This window comes from Rhinolophus ferrumequinum, chromosome 4 (assembly GCF_004115265.2).
Source record: "Rhinolophus ferrumequinum isolate MPI-CBG mRhiFer1 chromosome 4, mRhiFer1_v1.p, whole genome shotgun sequence".
NCBI lineage: Eukaryota > Metazoa > Chordata > Mammalia > Chiroptera > Rhinolophidae > Rhinolophus > Rhinolophus ferrumequinum.
Window position 1 is genome coordinate 97,360,896 of NC_046287.1, and position 22,144 is coordinate 97,383,039.

Sequence of the window (22,144 nt, forward strand, 5' to 3'; positions counted from 1 at the left end):
CAAGTATGTTTTTAAATGACTTAAGAGAGTCACATTTTTTAAACGGTTAATAGATCATTTGATGGGGGAATATCTATTCTTAATAAAGGTGGTGCTTAATTACATTATTGGCTCAAAAGACACCTTGAAATTGTTTTTCAGAGCAGACCACTCTCCATTGGTAAAGTTTGCTATATCCCATGTGGAGCAGTTGCAGAATACGGTCCATGAAGAAAGTCTGAAAACCATTGTATACTCTTGGAAATCCACAAGGCACATCAGTAACCATAGGGTCTAAGGAGTCCAAATAATGAATGACACCTGTGTAACCCTGCTTATGATAGAATTTCCCAGTCTTATTTGGCTACAAAACTCTCTTTTTACAATACATGCATTAGTACCTCAAAGTAGGAGTGCTGTGGCCTTGCTCCTCGGGGTGTGGTCCGTGGACCAGCAGCCCTGGCACGACTCGGGAGCTGCTTACAAGTAAAGGTTCTCGGGCCACCCAGGTCTGTGGAATCAGAAGCTGCACTTTGACAAGATCTAGGGCTTTCAAATGCACGTTCAGGTTTGAGAAGTATTGTCTTAGGCAATTCAAGAAACTGTGCTCTGAGGCCACACCTTGAATGTTAGAGTATTTTTTATGTCAGAAACTAATGAAGAGGGTGGAATGAACGGGTAGACCTGGTTTTAGTTAGAATGAAGAGGTGCAAGGCTGAATATTGAGATACAAAGCAGTAGAGAGTGGGAATTAATTCTGATGGGTAGCCTTTCAAACAAAGCTTAAATCCCAACAGGAGGCAAATAAAATCCAGTGTTTTCATTTCCTTTCTGTTTTTTTTTTTTTTGGGGGGGGGTGTTAAATTGCAAGTTTTCAGAAAAGAAAAATATCACTTTGCCACATTTCCTTAGTATCATCTTAACGGCCTATTTGCTCACTTTCACTTTTCACTGGCAGCTGGTAGAGGATAGCTTCTGTCTCCCAAGGATGCTTTCTAAATAAATAAATCCAGAGATGGGGGTCAGGGCACTAGAGCCAGATCCTTGGGATTTTAGGATCTTAAACCAAAAGCATTCACTAAATAAACTTACTTTACTGCACACTCGAAGCAAAATAAAGATAAAAAGATGGGAGAAGTAAACAAACAAACAAAAACCATATTTAAATGAGGCATCTTCTCAAAGGATGTTGACCCAACAACCCTTCTAAGATATTTCTGTAAGACGCTACAAGAAGGTTTGACTTTCAGCCTTAAATTTTTTTTTTAGTGTTAGAGCCTATACTTACCAGAAAAATGAGAAAACTGCAACAAAAACCTTAAGCACAGTTGAAAGGGGTCTTAAATTCCATCCCTTCCAACACACACTTTAATCTCTTCTCCTTGGATAAGATACCACTATACTACATGGCCAGGACTGGGAAGTCTCAAACATTGACTGCTGGGAACACAAGGAACTAAGGAAAGGGATCAGTCCCATAGGAGAGTGGAGACATCCAGGTTATACGTTCCTATCAAATATTTAGAAATCAGAGAGGATAAAATAAAAATTGAAAACACATATAATGTTATGATCATTTTTATTCTATAGACATGGAAATTAAAGTTATTTTTGGCCAAGTGGCCCTAAGACCTATATACATATATATTCACATACATACATACGGAAAGGAAATGCCCTAAAACTGTTGGGGAGGTAGGTTAGCAATGAAACCTCAAACTCAAACCACTGGTCACACTTTATCTCTCCAGGACTCCAGGACTGCTTCTTGAGATGGACTAGGTGGTTGTTAAGGTTCCACTTAGCTCTGAATTGCTGGTATCTTCTTATTTTAAGTACAGTATGGTATGGATTTTCTCATATGACCACTTTATGATTTTGTGTAGAAAAATTACGAGCATTGGCTATCTGCTCATCAACCAAAATTTCCCAGCTGCTCCTTCACCAAAGCCGTAAACCTCTGGGAGTGGTACAGGAATGTCCTTAGCCCAGGAACTTCATGTCCCCAGTAGCTTTGGATACAGCCTCATTACCAAGGACAAGAGCTATCAGCTAGCAGAGGACAGAGTGTCGCTTTGGCACAGCACTACTGTCCAGTTTAGAAAATGTGCTCAAGGATGGATGCCATGGCAGCCGAAAACCAGGGAACCCTGACCCTGCACTGGACCAAGACCCAGTCCAAATTCCCACACAAACGATCACTCCCATAAGTGGAGAATCAAGAGGTACAAAGTAAGCGTTCTATGTACACTCACGTGCTGTCCCCTATTGCTGACATGGGGCTGGAATGGGGGTTCTTCACAGGAACTGGCTACATTTGTTAGCCGTTATTCAGCCCAAGGATCCCTTGTCCATTAGCGTCAATAATTGTGTATCCGGAGCAACCCCTTTTCCCCCCCGAATGTATTCAAGACAAACATTGTCATTAATTTACAAGTCCCAGTGACACTGTATTCCAGAGAAATATACGACAATATAACAAACACTTAACATTTTCTAGCACGTACTGATGTACAACCGTATACAGCTTCAGCTGCCAGCTCACGTATTGGGAAGGCAGGCTCCATTTAGGTTTGGGAAGGCAGGCTCCATTTAGGTTTTACTGAAACATCACTCAGCAGCCAGGCTCCTCAGCAAGGCAGAGAGGGCCCACTCACAGAGCACACGGGAAATTGAGCCCAGCTTACAAGCACCTGCTGGGTGAGAACTACCCCGGATGCCACTGAAGACAGAGGATGGAAAAGCGCCTCTCTTCGTGTCTTCCAAGTTATTGCTTTTCAGCCTGGGTTGCGTGAACATGAACACACAAAATGATGAGAAACTTGTTCTCAGGACACAAGCCCTCTCATCACTCACATCTTCTCCATGCCCCAAACGCTCCAAAAATGGCCCCAGAAAAGACACTGATCCTGGGCACTGACTAGAACTTTTCAATAAATTCAGAAGCAGATATAAAATTGCCGTTTGAAAGATACAGTGCCATCTTAATTTCAAGACAGCTGCTTTTCCTGTCCTCTGTAAGCAAATGGGGAGTTTTCACCCTTCAAGGCCTAGTACATATTTCACCTGTTTTCTGTATTTATCTATTTATTTGTCTTTGGATCCTTAGGACCGAGCACGTTTTGAACATAACAGGAACAAAATGGGTACTGGAAGAATTTCACTTTTTACTTTGTTTTAATAAAAGGCAATTATTAAGGCACGATTTTTTTTTATTGAGATATAATTGACATAGAACACCGTATTAGTTTCAGGGACACCTGGTCTTAAAAACTGTCATCATGCAGGTATGCTTTTGTGCACATAAATAATTTTGTATTTTGTGATGCGAGCACAGCACCTGGGCTATAACGAGTGACCGGAAGCAATCTGGGCTTTCGAGTCAGTCTGACCTGATTGGAATGCCAGTTCCACTACCCACGACTTAAATCTTGCTTAGCGGAGTGAGGACAAATTACTGAGTATCTTTAGGCCTGGGATTCCTTGTCTGTAAGACCAGTAAGATGTACAGAGTATGGGCAACTGGTGGTGGCTTGCCAGGTGTTTAGACCTCTTGCGCTCCTTCCTCTCAATTTCATATTCTTTCTTTTCCTTTTCAAATCCCATTTCTGGAACTTAGTATCAGACATGATATTTTGAAGACTGTAGCCCCATGTGATGAATACTTCCCTTAGGTAGCTAACATTTACCGCACGCTTACTGTGTACCTTGTCATTCTCACACTTCTTTGGGGCAGATAACATGCCTGTCCCCTGCTGCAGAAGAGGACATGAAGACTTTGTGGTTAAGGGACTTGCCCACGCTCACAGAGCTAGTCAACAAGCACTGGGATTCAGCCGACGAGAGCCGCACTCTGTGGCCTCCATCTGCACCCAGGGGACAGTTCTCATCTGATACGTCCGTGGATGGGTTAAGACAGTTTCTGTTGGGCGGCCCTACCCTCGGTTTCTCAAATGTGCTCTCCTTTCTGGGGCTTCCACGCTTTGCACTTCTGGGTGTGCGCTGTTCCTTCCGTCTGGAATATACCCTCCCTTACCAACAAACTGAATGTAACTCCCATTCATCCTTCAAGTCTCAACCATGAGGTCATTTTCCCTAGGAAGTCTTGGTGCTCCCCAGATCTGATGTGTCGGCTCTCCACTTACACTGATTCCTTTACTGTCACAATGGCTTTGCACGTCTGTGCAAATACTGGCAGTTCACTCACTGTGCCTCACTTATAACAGGGCACACTTATATATCATGTTTGTTAAATGGAATACAAATGAGGTATCTCATAAACCAAGAACATATTAAAAGCCCAGCTCAGAAAGGTTTCAGAGCACCGTTGATGTTTCCTGAAATAGCTCTGTTTATGGCCTAAGGTCCTGCATCATTCCCCAGGAATAAGTATACTGACTTCATAATAAGATTGAAGAAATTTGCTTTTACAACCAATACTAGCCCCTAAATGGGGAAAAGTAAATAAATGTGTACATAAGAAAATCTTTTCCATTTCTGAGCAAATACATTTCAGTATGCCATCAAATTGAAGAAAGAGTTGTAGACATGGAAAGAATGTCACTCCTGAGCGACAACTCTCAACTGTACTTTGAAACCACTGGGCTTTAAAGACAGTGTCCTGGAACACTCTTTTTTCCCTTTCGATAAACCAACCGTAATCTGTATAGGAAGCATTTACCACACGAAGGCAAGTATTCTGGCCTTTGTGCCAAGGTGGGGGCGGTGCTGCGGGCTTGGCGGCTGTTGTCGGGGTGCAGTTACCGGGACAGCGCTGCACGCAGGGCCACGTGGGCAGAGGCCGCCTCACTCCCGCCCGCTCGGTGCCCGGGACTGGCCCGGCTGGGCACAGACGGCAACTGCGCAGGCCTTGGTTTAAGAAGAGTGCTCATAAGATCCCCCAAGAGGCTGCCAACCTCGACATTTCTGCTGGGACCTTTCCATCACTGGTTCAGCAAGGGCTCCCGTGGGTTGGCCAGGTGCGTAGCCTGCTGACAGCGCTGACAGCCCCAGCCTCGCCGGCCCACTCCTGCGAGGACCAGCCCCAAGGTCAGCAAGGAGCAGAGGTCACAGACGGGCCTGGCCAAGCTTCTGACACTGGGCAGAAGCCAGCGCCGATGCTTATCGAAATTATGGGCGGGCTGTAATGGCCAACGGTCCACCCAAAGGCTGTTCCCGGAGCTGCCCGGCCTAGGAGATGCTCCAGCCTCCTGCTCCTGGCCTGGATGGATATGCGTAGTGGAAGACCAGCAGTGTTAATTGTCAGGGGAGCAGGGAGTTTCCCAGTGGTACACATGGTTGTCATCAGCCTTTTTAGAGTTAGGCGTTTCTCTACAATAGTCCTCCAATTTGTTCTTGTGGCAAAAGGAAAACTGCATTGTGTTCAATTTCTTATCACTAAGTAATTTATTTTGGAAACTTGTAAGGTATCATAGCCAGCCCCACACCTGTTTCTAACTGTATTTTAAGGGGCAGACCCTGGTAAAATCAATGATCAATTTGAGAGTGGTCTGTAATATGTTTTACTTGCTTTCTTACTGACGGCAGAACCAGGACTGTTTAAAACCTCAGAGTAGGTAGGTTTTCAAAATAGTACCTCCCTCCACCAGTCACTAGGCAGCTCTGATAGGCTTCCCAGAGAGGCTGGCCGGTATATCCTTTGGGTCATTCTGTCTTTGGAGTTCAAGATGTCTCTTATCTATATTTTTTTGGTTGTTTCCTAAGGAAAAATGTGGATAGGTAGTTATGACTCAGAGTGTTACAACTCCATTGTTAGCAACTTAATTTATTACATCATTCTGCTGAAGACTGAGCCATTCTGGCCCAAGTCAATAATTAATTTAATTCTTCCTAGCTTGAAAAGAGTGCCATAGTCATAAGAAATAAAATTTAAAAAATCAAATCATCGAATATATGGTGATGGAAGAAGAACTGACTCTGCGTGGCGAACACACAATGGGATTTATAGATAATGTATTACAGAATTGTACACCTGAAATCTATGTAACTTTACTAACAATTGTCACCCCAATAAACTTTAATTAAAAAAAAAATTTAAAAAAATCAAATCAAGCAATAATTTGAGTAAGTTAGAAATATTTTTTAAAGCCATAAAAAGTCTAATCAAGTCAACTTGTCATGTCAGTGCCTCCTCAGAAAATCATTTTCTCCCTTTTTCATACTTAGTTATTATTGTATCTAATAGCTCATTGTCTCTCCTCTGTTGTCTGGCATTATTGTAAAATACTTGAATATAGTACTCATTAACTAACAGGCTTTTTAAAATGTAACAAATAGATACAGTTGTAAACAGCATACCTTAATCTACTGACCTCAGTGTCATGCTTTAGTACTTTACTTGTGATCCACCAGATTCCCCTCAAGAGTAAGGCCAAGGAAACTGCATGGCCTCCTTTCTGGGAGACAATGCAAGTAGCCGCTTGGGTTTATATCATGAGCAAACTAATCTGAACTCTGGGCGGACTAAGTAGAAAGAATGAGTAGACTTGAGAATACGAATTTTGAAAAGTGATTAAATTCGACTTTTGATCAAAACAGACTAGCTGAGGGAGTAAGTATGGCAGGGACCCGAAGTATGGGAAAATTAGGAGCATAGGTCGGTTGTGATGGAATATGTTGCCTTGGATGTGAGAGAAAAGCTTCATAAAAGAAGAAAACAACAGGCAGCACAGACAATTCCATAAGAGGAAGTTATCACAGTGTAGACACACTTGCTAAGACCCAGGGCACAAACACCATCACCAATAACGCAAGAGAATTTCTGTATGCTGGCAGCCTGCCATCCACGAACTTGATAAAAGCAATTATATAAATGCCACTGTGATTCATGATCTGGATTCTGTTATTTCAATACCACACCCATGCAGCTGATAAACCATTACAGAAGAACGTTCCATGTGATCTCTCTTCACAGTCCACATGGGCTAGTTAGGAGATAAGACAAACACTCCAAATAAAGCAAGAGAGAAATAACATGTGCCAGAAAAGCTCATGGTACAGCACTGCAAAGTTCTGAAAAGGGACAGCTCACTTTCACCTAAAAGAAGGGGTTCTTCATTTCTATATTCAAATTTCTACATTTTGAGAAAAGTTCAGTTGTGGGCATTTCTTTTCTTGACTTGGAGATTCTGAGAACGCTTGACTAGGGAGGAGGCAACATACTTTCAATATTTTAAAAAACTCTGTTATAGAAAATTTCAAACACAAAAGTAGAGAAATTATATAATGAGCACACAATTACTAATATTTTACCAATCCTTCTTCAACTATTTCCCAACAACTTTTTTGGAGTATTTTAAAGCAAATCTCACGTTTCACACGAAAAATATTTTAGTAGGCAGCCATAACAAATAAGGACTTACAAATAACTACACTATCATTATCCCAACGAACAAAATTCACAATAATTCCTTCACTGAATACTCAGTCCACGTGAAAATGTCCCCACTTGTCTCAAAATAATCTTTTTACAGCTGGTTTGTTGGTATGAGAATCCACACAAGGTTCACACATTACATTTACTGAATGTAATTTAGATTAAACTAAATTTATCCATTTGGGTGGCATCTACCAGAGATTTTGCAATCGACACATGAGCTTATGGAGCTGGATGTCATTCCAGCACTTCGATGGGATGTAAACCTGGACCCAGTACGGTCACTCTTAAGGCCGACGAAGGGCCAACTCTTGGCAAAGCCTGGAAGATACAAATGCTGGAGCTGGTCTACCGTGTACTCGCCGTCCCCTGGGATGTACCCAGACTGGATGATGGCAGTGGTGGCCACATTTATAGGCAATGTACTGCTGATCTCTCCAGGCAAGGGAAGCCAGCAAGAGATGCTCTGTTGCAACGAAGTCCAGGACCTCCATGGAGGTGGGACATTGTCACAGCAGCACAGTTTCTGTGTGTCCAAGGACCAGCTTGGTCATTGGAATGGCCTGACCCATGTGATCTCAGGCTGTGTTTAACTTGTCACAGGGTCCCTAGGAACAAAACTGATGAGTAACTCCACTAAGGTATGACTTGATAATCTGGTAGGAAATCTCAAAATTTGGCGAGCGGAAGTCTGACCTGAACCACCAAGATGGAGAATCAAGGGCTCTCCATCAGCTCCCATTAGGTAACCTTGGGGTAGGATCCCACTATTATAACTCTTCTTCTACCCTTGCCCCAGGGGAATCTTCCACCCTTTACCTGGTTGGTAACTGTGCCCCCAGGAAAGGGAAATGCCTCTAGCAGTAAAATCTAAGCAATACCCTTCCTAGTCCTTTCTCCCTGACAGGAGAGATGGCCTCAGTGCGGATTTAGCTTGTGTGGATTCAAGGGGAGGGCTGAATGGTTCGTAGGAATTTGGAAAGAACAAAATGGGTAACGGACTGGTTTGGGGAAGGAGTATGATTAGATATATCAGAATATACTCAAGCATGAGAAAACGTCCCGTGTGAATGCCTAGCTGGGTTCCATGTGAATCGTATTGCAAAAGAGGCTGTTTAATAGCTGTGTGGACATAATGTCCCACTCTGTACATGTCAATCTTTGTTCCCAGTCATCTTGATGCTTACTCAGTGGGTTAAGAAAAAAATGGCCATGGTGGCAGGAATGGATGCCAAGCCTGGGTAAATACCACAGGGTGTCCCCTCAACAAAGTTAATGATATGGTTCCTTCAAGGAACCAGAGAGCTACTTGTGGAAAGTTGATTACAATGGACCCTTTTCATAATACAGGGGTTGATGATTTGTCCTTACTGGAAAAAACACTTATTCTAGATTTGGATTTGTGTCCCTTACCTGCCAGACCTCTGCTGGCACCTTGCCGAAGGCTTCACACACTCCTTCACGGCACCTCATTCAACAGCGCTTCCCCCCGAGGACTCCCCAGCGAGAGAAGTGTGGTGACGGGCGAGTGCGCACAAGCGTCATGAGCTTTATCGCTCTTACATTATCCAGAAGCAGAGACTCATACCAAACTGGGTGATGGCGTGATGACAGCCAACTTATGGAGGCAGCCTGGGGACATGTCTTGAAGTTGCGGTGCTGTCCTGGCTGGGGTGATCGTTTTCAATCCCTGACTGACACAGTGATCCTCACCCGTAGCCAGAACATATGGATCCAGGAACAAAGGGTAAACACAGGGTTTGCTCCTTACGATGGCTTAATAACACATCTGCAAAATACTTTCTTGCCATCCAGTAACTCTGCTCTGTCAAAACTGAATTTATTCCCCCAGGAGAGAAGGACTTCCACCGGAATTCACAATCCTGGCCCCACTGAATCAGACCCACGGCTGGCCACTGCAGCCTCCTCGCGTGCTGAGAGCACGAGCTCCCGAGGAAGACATGGATGTCTTCTGTGGTCACTACCACCATCATTTCTCAACTGGACTGAGGAGCGGTTCAAATCAGTCCCCTTTCTGTCCCAAACTGTTCTTCCTCTCTAAAGCTTACGTCAGAGTCTGTCATTGCCCTGCTGGCAATGGCTTCCCATTTCACTTAGAATGACCTCAACTCTTTCTCGGGGCGGACAATGTCTTTTCTGTCTAGCCCTAGCTGACCTCCCGACTGCAATATCCCCCCTGTCCTGCCCTAATTTCCTGAGCCCCACTCACGCTGACCTTCTCGCTGATCCTCAGACACGTCAAGTGCCTACCTATCTTCAGGAATCTGACGTTTCTTCCACTGGGGCCTCTCCTCCCTCAGATCTTTGCCTGCTCATCTTCCAAGTCTCTACTCCACTGCCACCTCATAAGCACCTCAGGACACCCTCTGCCACTCCCGTTCTCCACATTTCCCGTGTTTAACACCCCCCAGAAAACTCATTAGTGCCTGACAGTCCTACTGACTGACTTAATGAATCTTGTTTAAAGGCCAGAATGTCAACTTTTTGTGATGCTTTATGCTCTGCAGGACCTCAAATGGTAAAAGTAGTGCCAGGCTCACAGTTGGTGCCCCACATGTCTGTAGATTGACTGATTTTTGACTAACTAAGAGAGGGAAATACAGGAGACTATGGCAATTCTAAGCAAGCAGGACCACTAACAGCTCAGAAACCTACAGAGCAAAGGTTTGGACACCTCAGCGGGCAAAGAACTACCAGGTAAAGTGCCGGGCAGAGGTCAGGGGAGCATGCAATGGGAACTCGCTGAGCAAAGTCAAAAATGGCATGTATGGCCTTGCCACCCGAGGCAGGAGAGAGAAATTTCTCTTTGTGGTACCATGCATGTCTACAGATTACTCACTTATTTTCTATTTCCTTGTATCCCCAGCCTCTTTCCATTATGCTAATGGCGTGCTGCTTAAATTTACCTCTGGGTATAAAAATTGAAAAGGCTTTGCAAAGGAAGTGGAGAAGGAACGGATATTACTCGGGGACCAGACTTGGCGATGTCTGCAGTAATTCATGAGCCTTTGCGTTGTCTCCCTCGAGAAGAGTGAGAGCATTTTTAATTATACATGGAATAGGTGCATCATGTTAGGGTAATGTTCTTTTAAAAGTGAACGCTCTCTACCCTGCTTTATTTTTCTTGATAGTACTACCTGCCGTGTTATACAGTTACTGGTTAATTTATTAACCCCTCGCTAGGATGTAAGTGATTTAAGGACCTGTTCACCACTGCCATCTGGCACATGGTACACACTCAGTGGTTATTGGATGTAGGAATGAACAAATGGTGGACCTGTCCAGAATCTCTTTCTATTTCCAATACCACTTGGATTTCCTCTGGGGGAACGACCTCCACTGCACTGTGCTCACCTTGGTGGACAGGAACTCCCTGTGCCTGCCTCCTAATGCAAAATGCAAAGGGTCCCTGGAGGAACCCGATGTTTCTCCCTACTCCAGTGCCACCAGCTGGTGGACACGTCACTGAACTTTGAGAGTTGAATCCCCTATCCTGGGACTCTGACTCTTGACTGAGTGACAGAAGGACAGAAGGACTGGTTGGCCTCCATTCATTCCCAGGAGTAGCACTATGGCCAGTCTTCCTGCTACCTGCCTCCCTTGGCTCCTTACCTGTGGTTCCTTGGTTCCCAAAGACAACCCCTGACTGCCATCATTTCCTCGACCGGTCCTCCCACCATTCTATCAATTCTGGGAACACCTGACACCCTTGCAATAAATTCTCTTTTTGCTAAGTTGGTCGATTAGTTTTTGTTGCCTCTCTACAAAAGAACACTAACATCAAAACAAAACACTGTTACAGAAAGCACAGAAATAGCTATTTGTATGTGTATAAGGTTGGAGGAGAAATCATCTACTTTCCTACCACCCTAACCACACTATTTTCATTTCTGCACCAGGCCAGCAGATTCTGCCTGCACTGCCCTCAGAAGGAACCAACGCTGCCAACACTTTGATCTTGGGCTTCCAGCCTCCAGAAAGGAGACAATACATTTCTGTTGTTTAAACGACTCAGTTTGTGGTACTTTGTTATGGCAGCCCTTGGAAAGTAAGGTAACATACATATTTTTCTATTTCCTTTTTTTCTTTCTCACTTTAAAATTATAGCAGTCCCGTTACACGCTGTTACGTGGTTTTCCTAATTATGCTGAAGTAGTCGTTCATATAACACTCCAACGCAACAGTCTGCTGTAACTGGTCACTGACATTGCTCAACTCTTGTGCTGTCACAAAGGACGTGGTGAGGATCATCTGTGCAGGCAGCTTTTTTCTCCTTTTGGTTAACTTTCTAAACACATCACCAGAAGCTGATGCCTGGATCAGAGAGCATGAATGAGCCGGTGGCTAATGTGCTTTGCATAGGAGGACAATGAATGTACTTTGTCGCTATGGGGATACAGGGACTCAGCCTGGGATTCTGAATGAGACCCTGATGTACGGTATAGGGGAGGAAGGCAAAGGGAGCACCAGGAACTAGGTCTAAGGGAGTATGGGAGCCTGGAGTGGATGACGGGAACATGAACGGTAAGCTCGGGCAAGAGAAGTGAGAGAAGCAGATGGAATGTGAGACTAGAAAAACCTGTACACTCGTTTAAGGAACCGGGACTTTATTCCAACGATGAAGGGGAAAACTCGTGAGGACACAGGAAAGTGAGACTTGAACGTGGGCAGTACGTGTGACTCGCACGTGTGAAAGCCCGGCCCCGGGGACGCGACGGGGGAGGGGCAGCTGCTGAGAGTAAGGATTAAGGAGCCTGAGAAGCAGGGGGCGCTGAGGACAAAAGGACAGGGCCTAGTGATTGTCAGCGAGGGGAATAATGATTCCAAGGTGTCCCGCCTGCTCAGCATCATGTGACTGGCGGGGTCACAGACACATTTCCTAGGAACAGGCTCTCTCTCGGACCTCCGGGACATCCAAGATGTTTGCCAATTTCCTCGCCTTCGAGCTGCCATCTAATTTCTCTCTGTCTTTTGGTTCCGCTGGATGAGAGATTCCAGCCTTGATTCCTCCTTCTATATGTGACATGACTTAGAAACCACGCCAACATAATTAAGGGCGGTCACATTTCTTCACGAGTCACCAGTTCTCCACTTTGTTTGGCCCTCCCAGGACATCCTCTTCAACAACTTCTGTGTCAGAACGCATCAGTGACCTCGTCTCCATTTCTGACCACCAGTCATCATCTGTGTCTTCAGAACGCCTCCCTGGTCTGGTGAGTCCACACCTCCTTGCTCTCTTTCCCTTTCTCCAACCCATCCTTGTTTCCCCTCCTCCTCTCCCTGAAATGTATGTGTTCCCCTCAGCCTCTTCCAAGTCTCTTGAACAACACTATTTAAATCTCATCTTCAGTCACCGACATCATGCACAGACCTTGCCCCATGGAGCGTTAGCGGCAGTGCTGGAACCAGAGCCCAGGCCTCCTGCCACCCAGCTCACCACAGCATAAGTTTTTAAAAGTAAGATGGTAACAGCAAGTGAAGCTACAATCATTACCAGTCCGCTGCATTTCTTTAAACAGTCAGCACAGTTCAGTGGTTAAAACATGGGCCTTGGCACTAAAAACTCTATTCCACTGTAAGTTCAAATCCCATTTCTGCCACTTCCTGGGTGACTGACTTAAGGCAGTTTCCCTATTTATATTTGGGCCCTTTTCTCTGTAAAAGGAGGGAAACAATAGCATCCACCATGGCAAGGAGTTGAGGAGATCAAACAAGCGAGAGCATCAGAGCACACAGGATGGTGTCTGCTGCACGGTAAGTGCTTCCTGAATGTCGGCTCTTACTTTTCCAGTACACACCAGGCCAGGCCGTTCCCCACCCAGCTAATTGGCACCGACATGAATGTCAGTGCAGGGGAAGATTTTCTTTCTTAGGAATGTAAACATCATTCCCCAAACATGTGGTATTATTTCAAATCAACAAGTGGATAAGTGCTATGATAGCCCATTAACTATGATACTATAGCAGATAACTTTTCTTTGGTGTGTAAACAGTATTGCGGAATCTCAAACACCCAGGAAGAGCTTGAACAAGGTCAAGGTGGCTCCCTGGGACTCCGTTCTTGGTCGGCCCTCTACCTGCGGGAACTCAGGTACACAGACACCACAAGAAGAACAAACTCCTCAAGCGTAGGGTCACTGTGGTGACGCAGAGCACCCACAGGGCGGCCTCCCCAGGCTGGAGCTCACAAACTGACACCTGCAGGACAGCCTGCGACGGGCCTTATACACCCCCACGCAAACAACGCCCAGGCCGACACAGGCAGAAAGGTACGCAGTCAACTGGGCACCTCGGCTTCACTGGAAACAGCCAAAGCAGATCCCACCGCAGTTTCTGAAGGGGAGACCCCATACCGGGTGGGGTGTGGGGTGCGGGGAGACTCACCGTTGGATGCTCTCATCTGGCGCCGGCGTCCGACACGGTCCAGCCCAATGGGGGTGCTCTGGGAAAACGTGAACGGCCGGAATCGGGCCGAAACCGCTTTGTAGGGCGGCACCTGGTGAGCTGGCACGGGCGGCCTGGCTGCTGGCTACAAAAGGAAAGCAAGAGGCCGTGAGACGATGCCAGGAAGTGGCAGCTCCTGCAAGCTCCTCACACGCACAGCTGCAGGGAGCTCGGCGTTCTCACCTCGAAGCCACTCAGAAGTGAGATGGTGTCTCCAAACCATGTCTTGAGCTTCAGGCTGCACCGAGGCTCAACTGCAGTGAACTACTCTGACACTTGAAAGAAGCAGCAACCCACTGATTGGGCAGCAGCCCACTGCCTCGCAGGCTCGCATTTCATCTTTTCTGTCAGTGACAGGTAACTCAGTAAAAGCAAAGGGTTAGCGCAGAGGAGGAAAAGCAAATTTAGGAAGTAGTGGCTTTCTCACAGAGCTGCAGAGTCACAAGGTCAGGAAGATGTGTTCCCAGCAGCTGCCTCCAAAAGAAGCAAAGATAGTGCCAAAGACCATGGCTAGGGTGACGGCGTGTGACCCGCTACTCCGGTCTCCTTTCAATCATCCTCACGCACGCACCAGGTAAGTATTTGTGGAATGCAATTCTTGTTTACCTAAACTAACATGACAGTTGAGCTTTGATTAAAAGAAGAATTGGTTTTCTACACATTTACCCCAGTCTCTAGAATCATCTCTATGCCCTTTTGATTTTTCATACCAGTTGTCCCTCTAGCTGCACCCAAGGCTCACGCTTTCCTTAGGTTCCACCCAGTACCATAAATGAGCTTATAGTGCAGACAGTTATCTCACCACGCTCCTACTTGATGCTCTAAAGTGAAATAACTTCTAAGTGCTTTAGATCTGCCCTATACTGTTTTGAGTTAAAACAGATTACAGCTTGCTTTAGGTTCAGCATTATTTCCTAGCGTGGAGAGCATCTTAACACAACAAAAAGTTTGTGGTATTCTTTAAGTTGTTTCTAACCTTACGAATTCAACTTAATTCAACTGAGCAAGAGGGTTTTGAGTGCTGCTATAAACAAGGCATTGTGCTGGGTTGTACAGGCAGACTGTAAACATAAAATCCACTATTGATATGGAATTTTCCTGTTAAGAGAACTTTATGGTTATTTATGACATCAGCTAGCCAGTTTAACAAATGAACTCGGGCACTTACTATACTGTTCTGTGAACGCTCAACGGTGGCTGGGGTATTAGTCTCGCCAAATAAGAGAACCTGCTCCTCAACAGGGTCTTTATTTAAATGATTTGTGCCCTCAAAGAGCTTTTTGGGTAACTGATAAGTACTGATTGAATTACGACATCGTACTAATGGAATGATATTAAGATTTTAATCCATTGTCAAAGTAGTTGCAAAGCTACAACTCAAACGTAAAAAAAAAAAAAAATGGTAGAAAAAAATTATTTCATCTCCAAAAAAAGAAAAAATTGCTTTGTTTTTAATTTCCTTTTTATCTTTACTTTTTAATAATGGATGACACTTCCTCTTTCAAGAATGTCTTCTTTCAGGCAGCTCACTAAGTGTGCACTGCTACTTTCCCCTTATTCAAATCTCAGATGATTTTGAACAAACAGCAAACTAGTTACATGTATTATTCAAGATACCAGCAAAGACAGAAGATTAGTAAAAGGCATCCAAATGTCAGATGGTTAGTTTTAATTCAAGCATGTTTGCAAAGTCAGGAAGAAAAGTCGTGAGCAGATGACATCATCCGTGAGTCAGAAGAGAAGAAAGGAAAGCTGTGTCCTGTTTGGTTTGCGGAGGGGACAAAGACCAGGAAGCGAGGGCTCCGCTGGCTTTGGTGGGAGCCCACCAGATCTTACTTGGGTTAGAAGATTCTCTATTTCTTCTGTCTGGCTGTTCCCGTAGAAGCTGACCCCACCTATCACAGAGATGGGGCGTTTTCTCCGGCCTCCTTTGGGGCAGCCCAGGGCAGCGTTCCGGTCTGCAGGGTCCGCAGACGTCATGCTTGGCTGGTGAGCACCATCCACACAGTCCTCCTTCTGGGGGGACACAGCCACTGAGTCTTCAGGAATTGACAAACTTCGGCTGGCCAGCTGGCCATAGTCGGAGAGTGGTCGAGGCCTTGACCGTCCCCCAGAGCCCCATCTCCTCCTGGAGATCCTCTGAGCATCTGTTCTTTCTTCTTCCTGGGATGAGCCCCGCCTCCAGGATTCCTCAGTAACCACCTTTTCAAATGTGAACAAGTTAGGTGAGCTCCGATATCCAGGAAGTTATTTAAAGAAAAAAAAAAAGAATACGCTACATATACATCCCCTCCCACCTTCCTCAGCCCTGCCGCATGGCTTTCTTGATTTACTTATTTTAAAAAGGTATTTCTTTAATAGACATCACTCAAGTGTGGATTAAAATCAGCAAATCTATCTTTAACTGGAGGTTGAATTAAAACTGTAATTTAAATAGTGACATTCGGTGACCAATGATGAGCTCTGATAAAAGATATTTTAAAAATCAGCACCACTGGCAGTTAATCAAAAGAAGTTTTAACTAAGGTAGGGCTATCACTCAAATTATATATACCAATAGCGTGGGGGGAAATGCAAGCCTGCCAGTAGTAGAATGAATGCGTAATGCTACCCATTGCTACTCTAAGGTATTGTCTTTCAACAATGTTTTGACATAAAAGGTGCTGTAAGAAGATTAAGTCTGGGTTGTTGGAGCCTGACTCTCCCAGATTCAACTTAAGTCTGATGGGGAGGAGGGCAGAGCACTGAACTAGGATTCAAGGAACTAGATCAGGCTACTAACTAACTAGCTATATGAGCTTGGACAAGTCACAACTAACCTTTAGGATCTCAGATTTCAGTCTAGACAATCCCACAGCTCCAGAGTCTATAAGCCTAAATTTCTAATGTTTCAAGTAACTTTTTCAGAGGCAATGCAATGTACTAGAAACACGCCCCCAACCCTAGGTTTGAAAATGAGCAGACTTCTGTGTAAGTCAGGATGGGCCCCTAGCTAGCTTTGTAATCTCAGGCAAGTTTTAACTTCTGTGGATTTGGTTCTGTAACAGTTCACTGGGGGAAAATGGGTCCTAGTGAGGATGAAATGCGACAATGGTAAGTAAAGTAGCCCTTATCAGTCATAGTTAATTACTGCTCTTAAAAAGCACAGCCATAAAATTACCGTTCTCTGATTCAGCCCTGTCTGGAGATAACCTCTATCCAGCAGATACCTCTAAATTTCCTCTCTGAGGAGAGCTGTCTCAGAGCTCTATGGGAGGGAGCAGAGAGGGGCTGGTTAGCCAAAGTCTGCAGCAGGCACCAGTCACGTGCCTGAGGGCTGGCGTGCCTTCAGTTCTTCCTTTCCTATATATTATTTAAAAATAAAATACAGTAAAAATAAAAACAGAACTGGGCGCTGGGAGAAAACTAGATTAACCAGAAAACTCCTGTGATTGCAAAGGGGACAGAGCAGGCCACCAGGGCATGGAGACGGCCAGCAGAGCTGATGTGGCAGCCCCTGGCCAATCAGACCAACCCTACCCATGAGCATTGGCCCAAGAAGTCCCACCTCTTGCCAATCAATGGCAACTGAGGTGTGAAGTGCAGGTCCCCTAGTTTCCAATTCCTCAAGGTCACATACTGCGAAAAATCTGGGGAAGAGCAAAGAAATAGGAAGGGATTCACAGATAACACTAACTCCACCCCCATCATTTTTCAAATTAGGATAACGGAGACCTAGAGAAGTGAAGTGAATTGCTGAGGGCCACACAGCCAAATAGCGTCCACAGAGACACTGAAATGTAGGTCTCATAACTTCTGTTCCCACGAAAACTTCCCACTATTATCAAGTCACGCCTGCTCAAAAGAAACTGGGTTGCAGCAATCATCAATGACCTTGCTATCTACTGACTCTTACTGCCTGGAATGCTATCTGTATTCCAAGTCACCACTGAAAGGGCCGAGAATACACCGCTGTGGCATCAAAGCTGTTTTGTGCTGAAGGTATTTAACAATAGGCTTTTTGGGGGGCGGCCGGTTAGCTCAGTTGGTTAGAGCGCGGTGCTCTTAACGACAAGGTTGCCGATCCAATCCCCGCATGGGCCACAGGAGCTGCCCCCTCCACCACTAGATTGAAACAACTGCTTGACTTGGAGCTGATGGATCCTGGAAAAACACACTTTAAAAAAAAAAAAAAAGGCTTTTTTTCTGAACTCCCTTATTTGCCTAAAAGCAGAGCCTCCCAGAAGAACACAGGTGTAAGAAATCCCCTCCCTCGGGATAGAATTTTTCTTCCAACCAGGGAAGACTGACTCTTCTCACTCCAGAGGAGAAGCCCTCACTTAAGCAGACATAGCCACAAACCATCTTATAGCCCATCTGTTCTTCCACAGGCCCATTTATCTTTCCTAAAAGTCACTTGTTTTCCCATACTTGCCCTTCTCCCTTAATAAGATGGTACATAAGCCCTGGATTATAACCACTTCCTGGAGTCACATTTTTCTGTGAGCTCCCACTTCCCTATAGGAATAAAATTCTGTCTTTTCTCTTGCAAATCTGTCTTTTGTCAAGTTTAATTCTCATACTCCAAAGTGGTAAACTCAGAGGGTGGAGGAAAAGTTTTTCCTCTCTGGGAAAAGAGGAGAGAAATCATGGAAAAGTTATTATTTTTTGCATTACATATGAAAAACAGGTTATTATGGATCGTGTAACTAAATTACAGTCAAATGGTACAGACAACTTAAGCACACCATGAGACTAAACCCGTTCATATTATCAGCCTGTGACAAAAAGGTTCAGCAACAACGTGGCAGAAAAACAGAAGTACAGGCAATGAGGAGTCTGGTCACAAATCTACCCGTGGTTTTGTTTCCACTTATGCTACATGTAGCCTGCTTTTCCTCACTAATGTGGACAAGAAAATAAGGAACTAGGTTTAGGAAAACAAGAAGCTGTCTTCGCTGTTCAGGTAACAAATCCTTCTAAGATCAAAACACACTCCAGAAAGTGATGGAGGACAGGTAAAGGGAGGTGTGCTGAGAGCAGGTAACAGAGGGCAGAGACGGGCGCCAGCTTGGTTCCCTTAATACATCAGGACTCAGTGTCAGCCCGTCCCACACAGGGGACCACCCACAGCACCGGGCAGAACCAACTGTAATTCTACTGTAAGTATTTACACAGGCCTATTGAAGCAATAAAAGGAGAACCATCCCCTCCAAGTGGTACCAAATGTTCTAGGAATTGCAAAAATTAGTTAACAGAGTAACATATAAAATTGAAATATCCATTTTACTCCTAGCAAAAGTACAGAGGGAAGGAGGGAAGGACGTCAAAACCCTCAGCTTTCAGCTCACATTCAAACAGTGATCCGCAGCCAAAAGGACTTACATTCCTTATAGAACAAATTCTGAACTCTGATGCGCATTCCAAGACCGAATTTTCTTTGAGCAAAGGTTATCGGCTTCCAAAATACGACCCACGTTCATTCCGGGAAATGTAGTTTGAGGGTGATTATACCTGGAACTACACGCACGCAGCACCAACAAACAACACTCCCCAACACGCCATAACCTACCTTGGACTCTGCTACAGGCAGCGACCCACAGACACACTGGAGGAGCAAGCAGTTGACCATATCCATGTTCTGAGATGTTTTTCTTGCCTTGAAAACACTCGAATCAGGGGTCTAAGTGGCCAGAGCTCTGCCTAGTGGGCTTCTCCTCACAGGCCAGTGGCTGGAGCCTCAGATCAGTCCAGGTCTAACCGAGCTTGAACAGGCCAATTCACACCCAAGTCATAAACCTTTGTAAATAGACTTTGCAGTGGAGTGGCTGCCCTTTTAACTCTTGCTTCTTGATATAGTTTTTAAAGTACTTTCCCGAGTCAGCGGTCCTACATAATTTTATTCCTACACAAGATTCCTTTCTTTAGTTTACAAAAAAAAAAAAAACAAGATAGCTCTTATTACAGCCAATTAGACACTTCAAAACATTTTTTTGAAACCATAGTGAGTAAAGAACTAACCAGAGGAAAAAAGAAAGACACACATACACACACAAAGTTGACGTCACATAGTGCATTCAGAATCCTGATCTCAAGTTGGTACATAGGATAATAGCAAGAGCTGTGAGCTGAACTGTGTGCTGTAGGATATGTTGAAGTCCTGATGCCCAGGACCAGTGAGTGTCATCTTACTTGGAACAGTGTTTGTGGATGTACTGAGTTAAGGTGAAGTCATACGGGGTTTTGTGGGTCCTATTCCAATGGCTGGTGTCCCTAGAAAAAGGAAATTTGGATACAAAGACAAAAGGAGAAAGCCATGTGAGGACAGAGGCAGAGATCAGAACGGCACATTTATAAGCCAAGGAACCCCACGACTCTCCCTGAGAGAGCTTGGCCCTGCCCATACTTTGATTTCAGACTTCTGGCTTCTCCAGCAACGAGAATAAATGTCTGTTGTTTTGAGGCACCCAGTCTGTGGTAATTTGTAACGGTCGCTCTGGGAAAACTAACACAGCAAGGTAATTCAGAAGAAAATATTATAGGCAAAGAAATGAAGATGCTTTACGTAGATTAAAAACATAAACTAAAGCAAGGAGACTTTGTGCTGACCGGGTCAAAAGGACTCTCAAGATGCCACCAACACAATATGCAAGCCTCCCAGTTTTCCCAGGTTATCAAGAGTCCTGGATACTGTAGGGAAGGCAGGTACAGTCACCAGGCTAGAGGGGATAAGGGAAAACACCGTGACCAAGTTGCAGAGGACTGCAATTGTGACAGTAATGAAAACTATGATTCTGAATGCCCATGACATCCAGCACTGTGCCAGGCACGCGTGCCCTTATTTTAACCTCCCCAATCACCCTAGGAGGCAGCAACTATTTGCCACCTTTTACAGTCTAAGACATTGAGGCTAAAATAAAAATTACCTGCTCAGGTTAGTAGACTCAGAAAGGGAAAGGGGCCCATGTTACAACCCAGCGCATCCCATTTCAAAATCTCTGTCCATTCCTCTCTGCAGCCCGATATCCTTGGCACATACTTTTTTAAAAAACTACAGCAAATGTACTTCTTTTAAAAAATTAAAACACAGTGGACATAACATAGTATATTAGTTTCAAGTGTATAATGTAGTGGTTTGGCATTTCTACACCTTACGATGTGATCACCACGATGAGTCTAGTAACCATCTGTCACCGTCCATAGTTATTACGATACTATTGACTATTCCCTGTGCTGTACACTACATTCCCTGTAACTTATTTATTTTATAACTGGAAGTGTGTACCTCTTATTCCCTGCGACCTTCTTCACCCACCCCTGTACCTCCCTCGGAAAACAGAACTTGGTAGGTTTTCCTGCCCCGAGGAGGAGCAATGGCGCTTCCGGGAGCCCACACCCCCCCTTCTTAGAAGCACATTTTTAAATTCAGGAAATAAAATAGATAGGATTATAGAGTAAGCTGATTATTTTGAAACACAATTATCAAAATATTGAAAAGATCGTGATAATAATATATGTAACATGAATCAAGAGGACTAGAGACAGGTCTAATCACACTTTTTTAAGTACTGATGAGTGTAAGAGATACTTTGAGACAGCAAATACTGTTGTCTAACGTGAAGAGGAGCTGCGATTTCTATTAGGGACAATATCATAGGTGTTGCTAAAACTGCTCTGGTTTGATGCTTACATTCATAGTTGAAGGAAATGCTACATTTTAGCTAGCGGTTAGTGAAAATAACAATAAATTCCCCACTTCCTGATTTCTGTCAATAGTTAAAAACTTTATAGTGTAAAATATATTATTTAAGAGTAGCCTACAGTAGCAGCAGTGTGCTCCAACTCCAGAAAATAAAACGTTAAGTCTTATACAGTGGTCCCCCCCTTATCCACAGGGAGTATTCCAAAGACCCCCAGCGGAAGCCTGAAACGGCCAGCAGTACCTAGCCCTATACACATTCCGTTTTTCCCCATACGTACACATCTTTCATTTAGAGGAAGCACTTTATGGCTTCTCTTTGGCCCCCATTGCCAGCGTCACTACTCCATTATGAAGTAAAATAAGGGTGACCTGAAGCACTGCCCAGCGGGTAGCGAATACACTGTGGAGACGCTGGGCTGGACAAAGGGATAACTCACATCCCAGGTGAGAATGAGCAGGACAGCACAAGATGTCATCATGCTACTACTCAGAACAGGGTGCAACTGAAAACATTAATTGTTTATTTCTGGAATTTTCCATGTAATATTTTTGGACCGTGGTTGACCACAGGTAACTGAAACACGGAAAGTGAAACCATTGGATAAAGGAGGGACTACTGTATA

The 22,144-nt window shown here is 44.6% G+C and overlaps 1 protein-coding gene across 7 annotated transcripts in view; it reads right to left on the bottom strand.

The window, feature by feature from the left end:
* The window catches only part of SPATA13 (spermatogenesis associated 13), a 317,429-nt gene that overhangs the window by 33,497 nt on the left and 261,788 nt on the right, over positions 1-22,144 (bottom strand). For 5 of the 7 annotated variants that reach the window (XM_033103857.1, XM_033103856.1, XM_033103853.1 and 2 more), the window contains 2 exons: positions 15,677-16,042; positions 13,781-13,925 (listed from right to left, as the gene is read on the bottom strand). In XM_033103857.1, the coding sequence (XP_032959748.1) occupies positions 13,781-13,925; positions 15,677-16,042 (511 nt within the window). Of the gene's footprint in view, positions 1-13,780; positions 13,926-14,023; positions 14,337-15,676; positions 16,043-19,391; positions 19,586-22,144 lie in introns of those variants that run through there. The other 2 variants (XM_033103859.1, XM_033103861.1) reach the window with 2 other exon arrangements.